The 17,713-nt window shown below is 40.8% G+C and overlaps 4 protein-coding genes across 4 annotated transcripts; 2 read left to right on the plus strand and 2 right to left on the minus strand.

Moving 5' to 3' along the window:
* Window positions 1-177: 177 nt before the first annotated feature.
* LOC133722606 (non-structural maintenance of chromosomes element 4 homolog A-like) lies at window positions 178-2,381 on the minus strand. The gene is made up of 7 exons (XM_062149481.1): window positions 2,143-2,381; window positions 1,851-1,931; window positions 1,484-1,718; window positions 1,290-1,380; window positions 875-1,091; window positions 696-787; window positions 178-595 (listed from the first exon to the last, which is right to left on the minus strand). Exons 1-7 carry the CDS (start codon window positions 2,276-2,278, stop codon window positions 326-328), a joined length of 1,122 nt encoding a protein of 373 aa, XP_062005465.1. The 5' UTR covers window positions 2,279-2,381; the 3' UTR covers window positions 178-325.
* A 4,368-nt stretch (window positions 2,382-6,749) lies between these two features.
* On the plus strand, window positions 6,750-8,137 carry LOC133722122 (uncharacterized). Its single transcript, XM_062148939.1, has one exon. The coding sequence runs from the start codon at window positions 6,807-6,809 to the stop codon at window positions 7,806-7,808; it is 1,002 nt and encodes a 333-aa protein (XP_062004923.1). The 5' UTR covers window positions 6,750-6,806; the 3' UTR covers window positions 7,809-8,137.
* A 2,891-nt stretch (window positions 8,138-11,028) lies between these two features.
* LOC133723046 (uncharacterized) lies at window positions 11,029-13,698 on the minus strand. Its single transcript, XM_062149883.1, has 3 exons — window positions 12,330-13,698; window positions 11,240-12,154; window positions 11,029-11,069 (listed from the first exon to the last, which is right to left on the minus strand). The coding sequence occupies exons 1-3, from the start codon at window positions 13,696-13,698 to the stop codon at window positions 11,029-11,031; spliced, it is 2,325 nt and encodes a 774-aa protein (XP_062005867.1).
* A 324-nt stretch (window positions 13,699-14,022) lies between these two features.
* Window positions 14,023-17,532, plus strand: LOC133720490 (uncharacterized). The gene is made up of 3 exons (XM_062146820.1): window positions 14,023-14,594; window positions 14,677-15,316; window positions 16,236-17,532. Exons 1-3 carry the CDS (start codon window positions 14,251-14,253, stop codon window positions 17,364-17,366), a joined length of 2,115 nt encoding a protein of 704 aa, XP_062002804.1. The 5' UTR covers window positions 14,023-14,250; the 3' UTR covers window positions 17,367-17,532.
* Window positions 17,533-17,713: the final 181 nt, after the last annotated feature.

Here is a 17,713-nt window from a genome sequence, read left to right on the forward strand (position 1 = left end):
GCTGAATCTAATAAAGGTGAAACCAAGGATTGCATTAAATCCTAACTATTTTCAGTACAAGCATCAACTAAAAAAACAGAGAAATCGGACAGGAGGAAGGACAAAGTCCAGTCAGTCTTTATATGCATGAACAAAAATAGTGCATAAAATTCTGACTAACACGTAAAGGACTTGTAGTTAGAGCAAATTGTACAACTAATATAATTGTATTTTCATACAGCAAGTCCTTGATGTCAGCTAAGTGACTGCTAGTTGTAACTTGAAAACCAAAGTTTCTAGATGTTAGAAAACAGTAAGTATATATACAACATCCATTGGTAAAACTTCATATCAGTTTACGCTCCCCTTTACGAGTGGCAGAAGCGCTTGCAGCATAATCAAATTCAGCGCTGTCTTCAGCAATTGATCTGCTACTGCTATCAGTCCCAACGGGCTGCTCCCGTATAACCAAGCCTCTGTTCCTTGAGAACTTCCTAATTGGTGTTGTACCTGTTGTTGCTTGAGGTTCTTCCAGTTGCAAATTGTTTGATACATAGTCAGCTGGAAACCTATGTGGCATCAGCTCCTCCCCATTCCCAACAACTTCTTTCATTAACTGAGCATTCCGAAAAAAGCAGCGGTTAAGTCAAGGGAAATCCTTCTTCACTGATCAATCATGACTATTATAAACATCAATCAATAAAATCTTCAAGTACCTTCCAGTCCTTGAAATCAAATCTGAAGATTAAGTGGCAGTAAGTAACAGTGCCTGAGGCAATTGCTTTGGCAGCAGGAGCATTCCTTGGCGCTGACATACCAAACACAGAGAGAAACTACATGAATGACCAAATGAAACATAGAAGCAAGTAAGAGCATTTGCAAAGTAGGAACTTACACACTAGATGATGGCCTTCCTCATTCACTTTTATTTCGACTCGCCCATCTTTAACAAGAAACGATAGGGCAAACACATTTTCCACTGTCTGTGAAAAAGAATTTCCATTCAAAACTAGATATTCAAGCCTGACCCTTCTCTTTTTCTTCAAAATATTAAACATAGTTGCCACATTTTTAACAGTCTCTGTTTCCTCTTCTACAACAGCATCACCAAGCTGCACACAAAGTTACAGTAAACTTTAGCTAAATGCTCCAAGTGCCCCGAAAAAACAGTACATAATCCAACTTATTGAAATGTTAATGATTCAGCGCAATAGATAAGTAAAGATGCTGCAATCTTTCTGGTAAGTGAGCTAAATGCAATCGTGTTCTGAAGACACAGTATAACTTTAACTTCAACTCAAGTCTCTCACCTCTTTAGGGGTATCATTGTCTGTAGGATTCCCACGTTTTTGACGTTGATAAACCTTTCGTCGCTTCACATCAGCATTCATAGGCCCAATCCTGAATGAATAGCAAACCATACAAGTAAGCATTTGAAGAATTCAGAACAGATGGAACAAGACCAAAAATAAAAAGAATATGAAAACGATTCCATCATTATTACATAGTGCAGCATCGAGGGCTTCTCTGGAAAACATGTGATACTGCATTCCCAATGTCCCTCCACGATATTGAGCTGCTGCCATTACCACTCGGTTTCCTGAAGTCACTAAGAATACAGTTGACAAAACACGAAGCTGTAATTCCTTCCTTGTTATGTGCCAGTACAGAGGTCATCAGGGTGCTTGCAATGTCCAAAAGTGCCTCTGCATCCGCGACTTGCTCTCTTGGCTTTGTTACTGTAATGCATTGCAAACCATGCCACCATTCAATTAAGCATCAAAACGGATACAAAATTACTTTACACACAACTATGCTATATCATAAAAGAAAAATCAAAACCAATATCTATGACAAACAAGTAAAAGTACCCAGCTGGTGCAAGCTCTCCACTTCCTTAATGATCGAAATGAACTTCTCCGAATCTGCTCTTGTGAGATCCTCTCTTTCATCTTCAAAGAAAGAACATCAAACTCAGTTTCTTCTTAGTCTCATCATTACTTCAACTCTAAGAAAATTGACCCAAATTCTCTTTTGCCTTTATTCTCATGTGATACAAACTAATCATCATACAATAACTCAAACCCCAAACTAGTGTGTGAAGCCAAACATGAAACACATACAAATAGCTAGATAGCAAGAGAAGTAAGAGATTGAAGATACCGTAGAGGATGGTCTTGACAGTGTGGTAGCGTGATCGGAGTACTCTAGGGTCAGCCACCGCCGGCGTCGCGTGATCAGTTTCGTGCGTTTCATCTCCTCCGCTACTAGTAGCACGACCCAATACGCGTTTCACCATCCCTACAACAACTTGGGAAACTTCTCCGGTGAGGTATATATATTCATTCTCGGTGATTTCGAGGAATATATATGTTGTCTGTTTTAGTACACTATTGGAATCGTACAGGGCAAGACTCGGGAATTTGAAGAGTTGTTTCCCTCTTCCACTTTTCGTATCCGATAGACGGCTCAGATTTCGTGACATTATTATTTCGATATTAAATGGCCAAAGAAAAGACTCCTATAAGATTGCAATCGACGCCATTCCGGCTTTAAGCATTCATTTGTCGCGAGGGTTGGTCTTAATTTATGCGAAACCATTATTTTTCAGATTGAACATCTTATACCTTTACATTTTTTTTTTTGTCAAATTTGTCGATAAAAAAAGTAACTAAAATGTAAATATAGGGAATTATGGATATGTTGCTCCAAATCTCCAATCATACTCAAAATATTCGGAAATCATAATTGATTATTGTAATATATTTATTGATCAATCCTTGCCTTAGGAGCGATCTTTACCTCTGGGTTCAAGCTACAATCATCAACTATCCTGGGAGCTATTTTTGGGCTCAAAAATACTAACAACGGTCTTTGTTCTAGCAGGATTTAACTTTGTTTCTTTCCTTGAAATGTGTCAAAAGACATTGAACTTCGCAACATCATGTTTTTTGTCGAAATTATGAGGTTCATGAGGTTATATTAACGAGTTAGTAACACTTGCACCCAGTTAGTATTTTGATCGAGGTCCATGAAGGTATTTCCAACAAAGTCAAACTAATCATCCGTCGCAGGCGCACGAACCCGAAGACCCTTCAAATCTGCTAGCCACAAAGTAGTTGGAGTTGTGACTCGAATGCTAGACGTGAGAATTCCATTTTGAACCAAAAATCTAAACAAAACATTTTGAAGTAGCCTGATTTGATCCCAAGACATGTAATGTAGCAAAAGCATGCCAGTGCCAGCGTGCCAGACCACTGCACTATCCTAGCCATCTGTGCTACTTGGTAACTTAATTATATATATCCAAAAGTGTACTGGGGCACGGGACCCAGTGTGCCCCAATGTGGCTCCGCCACTGGTAGCCACGTATAATTAAGAAAAAAAACACATAAAGACAAAATGGAACAACAACATGAACTTCTATACACATAACTGTATAGCAATACTTAGATATATTTACAAAAATGAATCCCTCAATGGAATGGTGTATATGTACACACACATACACAGTCTTTCTATGCTAAGGACCTCATTATATTTTAAAATCTAAGGATTTCCTTGAATAGACTTACTTTTCGATTGCATTAACCGTTCAGTTTTTAGGTATAGATGTGGATATGCGATCGAAAAGTGAGTCTATTCAAGAAAATTCTTAAATTTTAAAATCTTAGGAGGTCCTTAGCATAGAAAGACTGCACGCACACACACACACACACACACACACACACACACATACATATACATTTATATATAAATATAAATATAAATATATATATACAGGCCGGATTAGAAGCGGACGACCGCATAGATGCAAAAGTGCGGACGTCCCTCCTCCGGCCTTGATCAGGCGCTGCGGTTGCTAGACCCGAACAAGGCCTCGATGTCAAGCCTTTGCTTGCTGCTGGAGTTGTCGATGAAGAGTTCGAAGACGACCTCGATGGGATTCCATGGTTTCAGGTGAGCTCGCCGTGCACACCTTCGATTCCGATCAGCTGAGCCTTCGCCTTGATGATGATGCCGTCCGGGATGTCCAGAGGGTTCGTCCAGCAACCGCAGCGCCTGAAACCGCAGCCTGATCGAGGCCAGAGGAGGGACGTCCGCACTTTTGAGTCTGTGAGGATGTCTTCTTCTGAACGGCTCCCTATATGTATATGTGTGTGTGTGTGTGTGTGATATATATATATATATATATATATATATATATATATATATATATATATATATATAGATCCTATCCAGAGCGAGGTCTCACTCTGAAATTAAAGTGCGAGGTTGGAGTTTAGGGTCACTTTCGGTCTCATATCTACATCTCGACCGTTCAGTTTTTAGGTACTAATGTATAGATCATCTCTGTAAAATTTCAACCAAATTAATTATGTTTAAGGTATCTAACTCGCTTAAACAAATGGACGAATTGAATCTGTCTAACTTGACCGTACTAGCTTTAAGGCAGTTAGCAATGCCTTAACGACTATCAATTTGGCTGAAATTTTGCAGATATGATCTATACATTATTACCTAAAAACTGAACGGTCGAGATGTGGATATGCGACCGAAAAGTGACCCTAAACTCCAACCCACCATTTTTACTATCTTCGCGCCTTCATCATCTGCAGGAAGATAAGAAATAGGAACCGCATTCTTTGATTCCTGTGGGAGATCTGCTCTTGATTCAAATATCTTCTTAGATTCCGATGTGGCATTCTGTGTAGAAAGAACGAAATTTTCTAATGTGAATAACCAGTCAACCACATCAATCACTAACTACCAAGCTATATGCACCATATATAAAGTTAGAACCATGAAAAGACATACCGCCACTAATTGTTATCTTTTTACAGTTCGGTGAAGTTGCGAATGCAACTCATCTGCATTAGAGAGTACAGTAGGCATTTTAATTGTTTGTCTGAGAGAGAGAGAGAGAGTTTAGCAAATAGGTCATTTTCTTGTCAAATAATTAATTCAGTTTCTGAATTTCTAAATTCATCAAAAATACCCCTACACTATAATTTCTCATCAAATAAGTCATTTCTGCCCAGTACCATTTGGTCTAGTGGCATAGTCTCCCCTTCGTAAGTGGGAGCTTGTGAGTTCGACTCACGAAAGACTAGTTGTAGCATTTGAGTTGTTTATCTGATAAAAAAAAAAAAGTCATTTCTCCATGCCTCATTGGAGTTGAGTTGGCATGTCACGTCAACGGTTTAACGGCTCCATTTCACGAACACATGACGAAATGACTTATTGATGAGAAATTATAGTGTATGAGTGTTTTTGATGAATTTAGAAGTTCAGGAACTGAATTAATTTTGGTCTCAAACCATAGGGTAGTAATCAATATTTAGTCCTTAAATCTCCCGAGCACGGATTAGTCTCTGGGCCTAGAAAACATTTGAGGACACCGTGTGATTGATAAATAAAAAAAAAAAAAAAATTTAGTCCTTAAATGAATGTATTAGAACAATTAATTCCATGCATGTTCATATTTACATGCAAGCATTTTGATTAAAATATCAATTAAAATTTAAATTACTCATTCAACGGTTAAAATTAAAAGTCATTTTGATTTTTTATTATATTGTCATCATTGGGGATGGCCCCATTTTACATTCAGTTGAGTGAATTGATTAATATTGTGAATTGAGCTAGGGTTGGAGTAGGTGTGTAAATTGTTCAATGTTTTGGCAGGAACTACCCACCTTCGTTCACCCTTTTGGCACCGACACTTAATGTTGCCTTCCATATTCACCTTCTCGAGCCATTATCTCCTAATTCCGACCAAATTAATCCCTCATATCTAGACAAAATTTGACCTAGATTTAGCCTGTATATAGCTCATCAGGAGCTTAGTATAGAGATTTGAGACATTTGACAATACCCACTGTGTACCCAATTCATTTTTTTGCTGAAGTTGCTCTTAATAACTTTTCTTAATATTAGTAAAAGAATAAAATTCAAAATTCTTCATTTATCTACTGATGGTAAAATAAACAGAATAGTTAAGAATTAATAGAGAGATGGTAAATTGATAATTTATGTCAAATTCAATGTGTTAGTTTCATCGATTCGGTTGGAAGTTCACAATGAAAATGGCCAAGGGTTAAATTCATTTTGTAAGAATTATTTTGTGGATACATCATTATTTATATAAAGTAATTAATTACAATAATAAGTTTATTAGTAACTTTAGAATTAATGAGATTGTTAATAGATTCTAATTATAGCAAAAGGACGAAGAAGATAAAAATAATTATAGCAAAATGCCAATTGTCATGTTAGCTTTCAAATTCAAATTTAACCCAAAAAATTTGATATCTCTACTAAATATGCTCTTAATGTCTAGTTTTGAACTTGGATACCAACATTGATACACTACGGTCATTTATTTTCATTTAAACAAAAAAATCTGAATCTAGCAACTGAAAATTGCAAATACCACGGCGGATGTGACTATGTGAGTCAGCAGAATTATTTTGAAAAATTTGAAAAAATTGATTTTGAAACGTAAAATTTAAATTTAAAAGAGCCTTAACGATTTTACGGAATATAATTCGAAAAATTTAAATTAGAAACGTAGCCTTGCCATGTGTGGCCAAATCCTAAACTATTTCAAGCACCCAAAAATACCCCTACCATTTCATAAAATCACATCAACCTCGTTCCAATTCAGCAACACCATTTCCGTAATTTTTCACAAAACGAAGGGCTTAGTTTTGATGGACCCAATCAATGCCAAAGATGAAGCCAAGATTAATTCCAGTAACTCCTATAAATTTCGCAGACAAAAATTCGCAATTTAGGGTTGGGGTTATTATTCCACAACAAAAATGAAAGCTTCAGTCAAATTCCGGGAGGACCAGAAGCCATTGCTGCGGGCCAAAGTGCCCCTCAGCATCTTGGGCTTGCCGTTCCAATCGGGAATCGTCGCCGGCGAGTCCAAGGAGCTCACTCTCAACCTCGGCACCTTCTTCGAATCCGGGCCGTCGGTTCGGGTCGCCTACCGCCCCAACGACACGTGGAACCCCTTCTCCGTCGTCGTCAAGACCGGCACCGGCTCCTTCGGCTCTCCGTTCCACAGCTCCATGCTGATGAGCGCCGAATTCAATCTGCTCGGCCGCGGAAGCAACCCTAGCTTCATGCTCCACTTCAAGCCTCAGTTTGGGGACTTCTCCGTCAAGAAGTCGTCGCAGTCCTCCGCCCTGGATAAGATGCTGGGCTCCCAAGACGGCGTCGTTTCCGGGGAGAATCCGTCGATCAAGGTCGTGGAGGCGCCGGCCGTGGACGGATTGTTTCCCGGGAAGAAGATTACGGTTTTGCCCTTCGAGAAAGCTGCCTCCGGTGCCATGTCCGGTCTGTTCTCCGGGATGGAGGTGTCGGCGAGGACGTCGATGCCGGTGAGAAACCGGGCCGTGGTGAGCTTGCGGTGGGGAGTGAGGGTTCCGGCGGAGCTGAAGAGCGGGGATTATCGGACGGCGGGGATTGCGTTTCAGAAAATCCCGTTCCTGGTGATGAACAAGATCGGGATCGAGCACGTGGACGGTGGGGATTCGAAGGGAAGCAGCAACACAAATGCCGGTCCGGGGTTGACGTTTCCGGGAAATGTGGAGGTGGCGGAGGCTTGTTTTACTGTGAAGCGTCAGTTGGAGGCTTTACAGAGCGAGAATGGGTTGCTGAGAAAAGCTGTGGAGGATCTGCGGCAAGAAATCGCCGGAGGGAGTTTCAATTCGGGGAAGTACCGTGGAATGGAGAGGAGTAGTGGGAATTGTGACAAGAAATCGCAAGAGGGAGATGTGAGTGAGGAGTTGAAGAAGGCTCTAATGGGTGCTTGAATCTGCCGAAAATTCAGTTATAGGTTCTTTACGAGATTGGTAATGCTATTTGGTGCATTTATAAGAACTTTTTTTGTGTTGTTGCTTGGTATTAAGGTGGTGCGTGTACATTGCTGCGTAATAAGGGTAGGGTGGTGATAGCAATGATTTTTGGATCAAAATTATGATATTTATATGCTTTTGGTTAGTTATGCAATAGCTTGTGCTTGTAGCCTTGATTTGTATCAACTAAGTTTCGTCATATTACTCTGAAGTTTGTTTGCTATGTGTAAATGCTGAAATCCAATTGCATACCCTCCAGGCTAATATGACTTATTTGGTCTCTTATATTTTTGAGTTTTACTTTCAGTCCATGTTTTGTTCTAGTGTTCCAACAATAATACTCCCAAGAGTCCACAAATCTAATGGCTGGTGCTGTAATTTTGCGGATATATCAAATTTGCAGATGATTTCTGAGAATTCTACAAAGGGTTGAATTTCTCTCTACATCTTCTCCAGCTCTACCCTTCTCTCAAATGCTGCCCCTCTTGCAGTATCGAGGAGGGTCGGGGGCAGTTATGGAGGCTCCTTTGTTCCTTCTTCCTATCCTCCAGTCTTGCTCTCTGTTATATTCAAACTCTAACCTTAGAAATCCCAGTTCAAGTTTGAAATTTGATGGTAAATTTGGTAAAACCAATGAACCACTTGGATACGCCTAAGCCCAACCACCCGGATGTCAAACTGGGTCAAAATTAGAAGAAGGTCAAGCCCAAGATCCTTCCAAGTGATCATCCCCAGATTAGAAAAGCGTGATCTTTGGGCTCTTTGCAGGAATGTGGTCATGACTCATGACTGAAGAGAAGAAATGTGGGTTTCACTCAGAAACACCTCAATTGCAGTTAGACAATGTCAACGATAGATGTCGTTATGCCTCTCTTATTCTCCTTGTTTGAAAGTTTATGTTTGAGTAATAAAACAAATTGTTTCACCGCCAAAAAAAAAATGATATAATTCAAATTTCAATGCACCCAACCTTGATGTCAGTTTGTCTTTAAGATTTAAGTAAGTGCAGTACTTGGTTGCTCTAAGGAGAATCAAATCAAATAATGTTGCCAACTGAAATGCCATTTTGTAAAATCGTAGTTATCTATATTTTCTTTTTTATAAAAATACTTGCACTAAGTTTTGTTCTTTTGTGCATAAGTTTGGTAACTCTTAAGAGTTCCCAAGAAGAAGGTTCTTGGTTAATTGAGATTAACCTACCCCGTTGTTGTTGATTGTGGCTCGACTTCCCCTAATGCAAGGCTAAAGTTTTAAGTACTTTCAGGCGATGATGTACATCATTTGAATTGACTCTCAATTGCACCATAATTGAGTGTGTAAGTTTTGGTCAACATTTAGGAAATCAAGCTACAAGCTACAAGCTACAAGCCACAAGCCACAAGCCACAAGCACAAGCTATTGCATACTAAATCAAGGAGTTAAGCATCTAGGACTTAAGTTGTCAAATATGTATCATTGTTTGAAAGTTTAAATGAGTGGGTGCCCAAGATTTAAATGAGCGGTGCTTATCAAGTTTGATCATTGTTTGACTTTCGGATACTTAAAGTTTCAGCTGTCGTGTGCACTGTTTTTTTCATTGAAAATACGTACGGCTTTGATTTTATTAGATATTAAAAAAAAAAAAGAACTCAAAACACCTTATTTGGTAAATGCTAATCCGAACAATTTGGTGAATAGACTTTGGGCCGTACGAATACTTTTTTTTTTTTTTTTGAAGTAAAGAGGACTTTATTGAAAGAGACTAGCTCAGATGATTACAATCATATTGGAGTACATCAACAATGCAATTGGGAGCTTGGTGAAGCCAAGACTCATTTTGATCCGATTCAAAACCGATACTAGCTAGTCTATGCGCAACTTGGTTGCAATTTCTAGGTGCAAAACTAATTTGTGCCTCTTGGAACTGCCTCTGCAGTCATGAATGTCAGCAATAATGGCTGCCAATTCAGAATAATCATATGGCTGGTGCATGATTTCCTGGACAGCAGCAAGGCAATCAGTTTCTATACTGACAGAGGACAACTGCAGCTGGAGTGCCATCTCAAGTCCAGTTTGAATGGCAAGCAGTTCTGCTTGCTTAGCGGAGTTCACATGAGGTAGATGGTGAGCAAACACAGCCATGAATTGCCCAGCTGGACCACGAGCAATACATCCAGCCCCTCCATGCGTCTGCGATGGTAAGAACGCACCATCTACATTTATTTTTACTCTGCTACCTTTATCCAGCTGCCAATGATGCTTTACAACTTGCTTTGGTACTGCAGAAGGCATTCTAGATTTTTGGAAATCATCCAACCAGGCTAAGGAGCTACATAATAGAACTGATGCTGACTTTGGATGACCTTCCCACAGTGTAGCATTCCGGTTTTTCCATAGAGACCAAATTAACATTAACAGCTTATCAAAAGTCTCCGGTTTGAGGACCAGAGCAGTTTCCAACATCCATTCCTTAAAAATCAAGTTTGGCATATCCAAAGACTGTAAGGTAAAAGGAGGAGCAGAGAAAATTTCTCTTGCAGTTGGACACTTACAGAAGATATGAGATGTGTCTTCTAGACTAGCAGAGCACAGTAAACAACCCATTTCACCAACATAACCCTTGGTAAGTAAGCGCTCTCTGGTGGGTAGAATGTTTTGGCAGGCCCTCCAGGCACATATTTGGACTCTGGCAGGCACCCTAGCTTTCCAAAGACGTTTCCATAGCTCTTTAAAAGGGTCTCCCTGTGAAGTAGAAGCAAGAGCATTACTGAGAACATGTTCTCTGGCAATCCAGTAAGCAGTCTTAACGGTGAAGAAACCTTGTTTTTCCGGCTCCCAAAGAAGCTTATCTGGTATACCTCTTCTACTCAAAGGGATAGCTAGTATTTGAGCAGCAATTTCAGGAGAAAATAGTGTAGACACAGTTGGAGCAATCCAGGACCTAGTATGTGGATTAATGAGGTCAGCTACCACATTGAATGAGGTTGAGTTTGCCGGCCTGTGAATTTGAAACCTTGAGCAATTAGGAATCCAATTATCCTCCCACATATGAATCTGATCTCCCTTTCCCACTCTCCATTTGACTCCAGCTTTCAACACCGGTCTACCCTCTAGGATACTTCTCCACAAGTAGGAGGATGCTTCTCCTAGTTGTGCCTCCCAAAAAGAACAAGTGGGAAAATATCGAGCTTTGAACACTCTAGCAACCAATGAGTTGGGGTTGGATACCAATCTCCATCCCTGTTTAGCTAGCATAGCAAGGTTATAAGCATAGATATTTTTAAACCCTAGCCCTCCCTCATGTTTGGTAAGACACAATCTTTCCCAACTACGCCAATGAATTCTTCTTTTCGTATCTGTATCTCCCCAAAAGAATGAAGCACATAATTGGTGAATATCATCACACAAACCTTTTGGCAATAAATAGCAATTCATAGCATACAGAGGCATGGTTTGAGCAACAGCTTTGATGAGGATTTCTTTTCCTGCACAACTTAAAATCTTGGACTTCCAGTTCAGCAATTTCTTTGTGAGTTTCTCTTTGATGTACTGAAATTTGGCAGTCTTGGATTTTCCAACCCGTAATGGCAACCCCAAGTACCTGTCATGCTCCTCTACACAGTTTACTTCAAGTATTGTAGCAAGTTCAGATTGCAACTCTTTTGGTACATTTCTGCTAAACACCACACTGCTTTTCTGGAAGTTTATCTTCTGTCCAGAAGCACGTTCATATGTGTTCAAAATTGTTCTCACCCGACGACATTCCTGTACCGAGGCATCACCAAATAAGAAACTATCATCAGCAAAGAAAAGATGATGTAAAATAGGAGCTTGAGGACACATTTTTAACCCCTTAATAAAACCAGAGTCCACTGCTTGTGTTAATAGCGCTGAAAGTCCTTCCGCACATAGTATAAAAAGGTAGGGTGAAAGTAGATCACCCTGCCTAATTCCCCTGGTTGGAGTGATGCATTCAGACTGCTCTCCATTCAAAAGAATAGCATAAGTGACTGACGTAACACAACTCATCACCATGTGAATCCATTTAGAGTAAAACCCCAATTTAGTCAATATAGCCTGCAAAAATTTCCATTCAAGGCGATCATACGCCTTACTGATATCCAGTTTGAGGGAGAAGAAGCCTTCCTCCAGATGCCTGAGCTTGTGCATAAAGTGTGCAACTTTAGTAGCAACTAGAGTGTTATCTGAAATCAAGCGCCCTGGCACATATGCACTCTGGAGGGGAGAAATAATATCTGGGAGCCAGTTCTTCAGTCTATTTGCCACAACCTTGGAATTGATCCTGTAGATAACATTACACAGAGCTATGGGACGAAAGTGAGATGCCACAGTAAAATTTGCAATTTTTGGGATGAGGCATAAGTGAGTAAAATTGGAAGCAGTCCAAATCTGTCCATGTTCAAGAAAGTTTCGAATAGCAAGACACACATCCATACCAACAATGTTCCAATATTTTTTGGAAGAAAAAAGGGGACATACCATCTGGTCCAGGGCTCTTTGAGGGGTGCATTTGGAACAATGCCGCCTTTATTTCATCATCAGAGTAAGGCCTCAATAAATCTTCATTCATGTATGGAGCAACTTTCATTGGAGTTGCCCGAAAGATCTTAGAAATAGCTTCATCACACGAACCCTCAATGGAGAAGATTTCTTTGTAGTAATTTACAATTAATTGCTGAACTGTATTAGTCCATTCATTGTTGGTATCCATCAGGCCCTTTATTGTATTCTTGCATTTTCGGTTAGAAGCTTTCCGATGGAAAAAAGCAGAATTTCTATCTCCATCCTTGAGCCATGCTACCTTGGATCGTTGCCTCCAGTATTTTTCCTGTTGGGCAAGTAATTTACTATGACGGACATGTAGTTGCCTTTGCTCCTCATATTGTGACGGTGAGAAGGGTTGTCGCATGATGACATCCATTTTGGCTTGGAGCATATGCATTTCAGCTCTTTGGTGTTGGAACTCAGTTGAGTGCCACTTCAGAAGTTCCTGACCAGCAGTGGAGATTTTCTGCTCAATTTGAAACAGCAGGTTTCCGGTTATGGGCTGAGACCAGTGTTTCTGAATAATGGCAGTGCATCTCTCCTCCCCATGCCATATTTCTTCGAACCTGAATCTCTTACAAACCCTCTTCCTATGTCTCCTCTCTGCCCTAACTTCAATAAGGATTGGACAGTGATCTGATTCACTTGGAGGCAAGGTGATCACTCTGCTACAAGGGTATAGCATTCTCCATTGCAACGATTGAAAGCTTCTATCAAGACATTCCTTCGTGAACTTATTTGACCACGTAAACCTGCTACCAAAGAAGCTCATATCTGTGAGACCACAATCTGCCATTACCTGCCTGAACTGTGCCATTGGTGCTGCAGCACGTGGAGGGCCACCTGACTTATCTACTTGACACAAAATTTCATTAAAATCTCCAGCCATAAGCCATGGCAGGTCATAGCGCTCAGCATTCAGAGTTCGGATCAGATCCCATGTACGAGTACGATCACTGCGTGCTGCAAAACCATACACTCCAGTAAAACGGTATCGAGCCGGACCTCCAGGATCTCCGATTTCTGCATCAATATGATGAGGTGAAAGGGTGCGTACGCTGACGCTGATATCATTCCTCCATAGTAGTGCAACTCCCTGCGAGTCGTCCTCATGTGGGTAACAAGCCCTGCCCGTAAAACCTAGCCTATGCATCAGATCTTCAATATGGTTTGGCTTGGCTAGGGTTTCTGCCAAGAAAATCAGATTTGGCTTCTTCAGCTGCACTAAATCAACGAGAGCTCGTTGAGTCTCATTACAGACTATGCCTCTACAGTTCCAAACAAGAATGTTCTCTTGTATCATTGTGGCCGGAAGCAGGCAGACCCAGACCGGCTAGGAGGCGGCACCAGCAACGCTTAGGGTTTTCAACCAAATTTATTGTTGTGTTCTAAACAAACCCTCTTCTCTTAATAATAGTATAGATATATGCCGTACGAATACTTATGTTCCAAGGGACGTCGGATAAAAACCAAAAGTCATAATAATACCTCTTTTTTTTTTTTTTTTTTTTTTTTGAGAATTAAATAATAATACCTCACATCTCAAAGTTCATACCCCTCAGGAATAAAAAAAAAAATCTCAAAAAGACAATTTAATTATTTGAATACTCAAACACTAGAGAAAAGGCCGACACAAGCAAACTAGAACTCTAGTTCCTTTCAAAAAAAAAAGAAGAAGGTGCTAGGGACGAAGCGTATAGCATGCTCGAGATGAGTGCCTAGAGTGCGAGACCAATAAAAAACAAAGCAAACCAAGAGTCACCACCCCAACCAAATCAAAATAAACAAAACAATCACTAACTAGCAACATCCAAATCGAAATCGAAAATTTTGTATTAGATGATCATTCCCCCTTATGGATAAGCCCAATTTTCCGGAGAAACAAACCACCGCAACCACAACAACATGGACGACGTGGGAGGAGCTCCTCCTCGCCTGCGCCGTCCACCGCTACGGCACTCAGAGCTGGGACTCCGTCGCCGCCCAGCTCCGCAAGCGCAGTTCCAACCTCCACCACCTCACTCCTCAGATATGCAAACACAAGTTCCACGACCTCCGACGCCGCTTCAACCACCACAACGACGCCGTTTGCGACGGCGACGACGCAGCATCCTCTCCTATTCCATGGCTCGATCAGTTGCGACAACAACGCCTCGATGAACTCCGGCGCGAGGTTCAACGCTCCGACGTCTCCATCGTGTAAAATCCGAATCCATAACAGAATCGATTTTTTTTAAAAAAATTTATTATTATTTTTCCGATTTATATTGTGGTTGCTTAGGTCTCTGCAATCGAAGGTGGAGAGATTGAAAGAAGTGCGCGAAAAATCGGATCTGGATAAGAGCGGAGAGGAACAAGAGATCAAACACAAATCCGTCGAGCCGGAAAACACCTCGCCGGAAAATGTCGCCGAGAAAGAGGTTTCCGAGCGTAATGATGGCCGGTCTTTCGACGAGTCCAACACCACAGATCCGAAGCCTGAGGTTCCCGAAACCGGAGTCGACGCGGCTGAGAAAGACGCGGAACCGGTCGAACCGGCCGCCGGGGAGATCGGAGCGGTCGAGAAGTCGAGTAACCCGGTGGTGGTGGAGGACTCGTGTAATGGGAGTTCCGATTCGGTGGTGAAGGAAGCGCCGGTTGCTGAGTCGGAGAAGGCGAACTCGGGCGAGTTGAGGGAATCGGTGGCGGAGTCGAAGGGGACGAAGGAGAGTCGGAGTAGCAGTGAGGTTCAGAGCTCGGCGAGTTTGTCGAGAAAATTAGGGCCGGAACTGAAGCCGAGGGAACCGGTCGAACCGGACCAGGAGGACCAATCTCCCGCCATGAATCAGATCCCCGTGGAATCTCAGCCGTTGGTTGATTTCCTCGGGATTCTCCGATCTCACAAGGCCGCTACGTTTTTCGAGCGCCGGCTCCAGTCCCAGGTTTACCCTTTTTTTTTTTTTTTTTTAATTTGAATTTATTATAATTGGGCATTATTCGTTGGCATACAACAAAGCGAGACGACGACGTATTTGGGTCGGAGGTCAGAATTAAATAAGGACGTGACACGTCAGGACAGGACGGGTTTTATGGTGGTGACGTTAAAATTGTGTTCTTTGCCATATGTAATATTTAAACTTTTAAAGCGATTATATTCTGCGTGATGGTGCAGGGTAGGAATTTACGTAAGGTGGGTGGGTCCGCTAGGTGCCACTAACCTGTAGGCCTTTTTGCTTGAACGTTAAAATATTACATATTAAATTGGGGTGGACAGTCGTTGTGAATTTAGGTCCTTATGTCTACTCGATTATGAATAGATCTTTCCTTTTTTGAAGGAGACATGATTAGATCAACCAAAAAAAAAAAAAAAGAAGACCAGATCTAATTAGAGAATTTCATACCAAACTGTTGAGACTTTTCCATTAAGTTTTTGGAAATGCACCGGTTGCGGGGACCTATAGGGAAATATTTGTACTTTAAGGTTTCGATTTGTTCACGGAAAGAAAAGTAATCTTTATTTTTTCTCTGGGATGAGAAATTAAATTTTTAGTGAACTTTTCATTCAGATGTTTGGTAACGTAAAAAAAGTTATTAGAAAAGTTATTTAAAGGGTTGTGGTAAGTAAATAAGTAATGCAAAAAAATAATAAAATGTAAGTAATAAATGCAAAGAAATGAATCATTTAGGGAAAAACTTATTGGAGAGTTGTGACTTGTGAGCTTTATATTATCTAGGATGAGGGTTCTTTGCTTCTCGGTCATAGTGGGTTGACTTATGGATGCATGGTAAATTTTGTTACTAAAATTTTTTTGCAGAAGAAATAGCAATGCCAATGTTGTTTGTGGTTCTCATATGTTGCAGGACACATCCATTTATACCAACATGATTCGGCAACATACAGATTTTGAATTGGTGCAAACCAGACTTAATGGAGGTTGGTACTCAAGCTGCAAGATCAAATTTTTTAGAGATATCTTGCTTATTTGTAAGAATGCCATAGTCTTCTTCGGGAAAAGGGCTCCAGAATACACGGCTGCCTGTGAGCTTCAATTACTTGTTTTAAAGGAGATGGCTCGTAAGGATCGTAATCAAGATCCATCACCTAAACAAGAAACTCATATGCCATCTAAAGAAGAAACGCTGACACCACCAGCTCTACCATTGAAGCCTGAAACTGAATCATCGGAGTCGTTGCTAGCAAAATCAAAACTATCAATTCCATTGACTGCTTGTCGCAAGCGCAGCTCAATAAAGGCCAGAGCATCCACCTCTTCTTCAGCACCAGACATAAAAAAAGAGCAAAAGACTACATTATTGTGTGATGTCAAACCAGCTATAAGTTGGAAGCAAAAAGAAGATTCCTCGGATGAAGTTGAGGAGCAACTTCCTGTCACAAAGAAGAGAAGAAAAGAAAGAGTTGGGAGCAATTCAAGAAACAACTCGAACAAAAATAGCAGGAGCCGAAGTGATACTAAGAAGGAGAAGAATCCAGATGCCAATGCCAATGCAAATGTTGGTTCTTCAACCAGAGCAATGATTAGTAATGAGAATTCAGAGTCCATAGCCGAGATGGATAAGAAGAGCAGTAGTAATACAAGTGGGAAAAGGCAAAGTGCAGAAAAATTCTTGAGTAGAATGAAGAGGAGTTCTGGATCCAACAACAAATCAGAGATATTGAAAATTCCTGAGAATGATAGCAAAGGTGCAGCAGAGCAGAGAAAGAACGGAAACATCAAAGGGAATGCACAGAAAACAGCAGAGCAGAGAAAAAATGGAAATGGCAAAGGGAGTGCACAGAAAGAAGTAGCAGAGCAGAAGAAAGGTGGAAATGGAAAAGGAAATGCGCAGAAAGAACAAGCTTCACGTAGAGGTTCTGGTGGGAGACAGGCTGCGAAAGAGCAAGGAAGCCCCACGAAAAGGAGCGTGGGACGGCCCTCAAAGAGGGCAGCGGAAACAACGAGAGCTGCTCCAGCTAAACGGCGTAGATACTAGATAGAGAAGGTAGTGAATATGAAATTGAAGCAAGAGCCATGGGAAATGCAAAGAAGCTCTTGAAGGAACTAATGGTAGTCTGAGCATAAAGTGGATGTTTTGTTTTGTTTTCCTCATAACGATAGAGTGAATATAACGATACATGAATTGCACGTTAGCATTGAAATTTAGATTTACTACCAGTTATGGAAACAAGAAATCCTTTTAATTGCTCATTAAACTACAATATGAGACCCCACGGTCCGCACTCAGAGACTGGGGTATCACAAGCAAGTGGCGATTATTACTATTTGTTTGTTATCAATACAAGCGAGTAGTGATATAAAGGCAAGGATCGAGACCCCTTG

The sequence above is a fragment of the Rosa rugosa genome, chromosome 7 (assembly GCF_958449725.1).
Source record: "Rosa rugosa chromosome 7, drRosRugo1.1, whole genome shotgun sequence".
Classification (NCBI taxonomy): Eukaryota; Viridiplantae; Streptophyta; class Magnoliopsida; order Rosales; family Rosaceae; genus Rosa; species Rosa rugosa.

Bases quoted from the DNA above. Each gene is read 5' to 3' on its own strand.
- LOC133720490 (XM_062146820.1), top strand. From the start codon at position 14,251: ATGGATAAGCCCAATTTTCCGGAGAAACAAACCACCGCAACCACAACA. The intron at 14,595-14,676 runs GTAAAATCCGAA...GTGGTTGCTTAG, and splicing joins CGCTCCGACGTCTCCATCGT to GTCTCTGCAATCGAAGGTGG. The intron at 15,317-16,235 runs GTTTACCCTTTT...CATATGTTGCAG, and splicing joins AGCGCCGGCTCCAGTCCCAG to GACACATCCATTTATACCAA.
- LOC133722606 (XM_062149481.1), bottom strand. From the start codon at position 2,278: ATGGTGAAACGCGTATTGGGTCGTGCTACTAGTAGCGGAGGAGATGAA. The intron at 1,719-1,850 runs GTACTTTTACTT...AATGCATTACAG, and splicing joins GGAGAGCTTGCACCAGCTGG to TAACAAAGCCAAGAGAGCAA. The intron at 596-695 runs GTACTTGAAGAT...CGGAATGCTCAG, and splicing joins TTGATTTCAAGGACTGGAAG to TTAATGAAAGAAGTTGTTGG.
- LOC133723046 (XM_062149883.1), bottom strand. From the start codon at position 13,698: ATGATACAAGAGAACATTCTTGTTTGGAACTGTAGAGGCATAGTCTGT. The intron at 12,155-12,329 runs GTATGTCCCCTT...TTCGTCCCATAG, and splicing joins AAAGAGCCCTGGACCAGATG to CTCTGTGTAATGTTATCTAC. The intron at 11,070-11,239 runs GTTTGTGTGATG...CTAGCTAAACAG, and splicing joins TTGCTATTTATTGCCAAAAG to GGATGGAGATTGGTATCCAA.
- LOC133722122 (XM_062148939.1), top strand. From the start codon at position 6,807: ATGAAAGCTTCAGTCAAATTCCGGGAGGACCAGAAGCCATTGCTGCGG.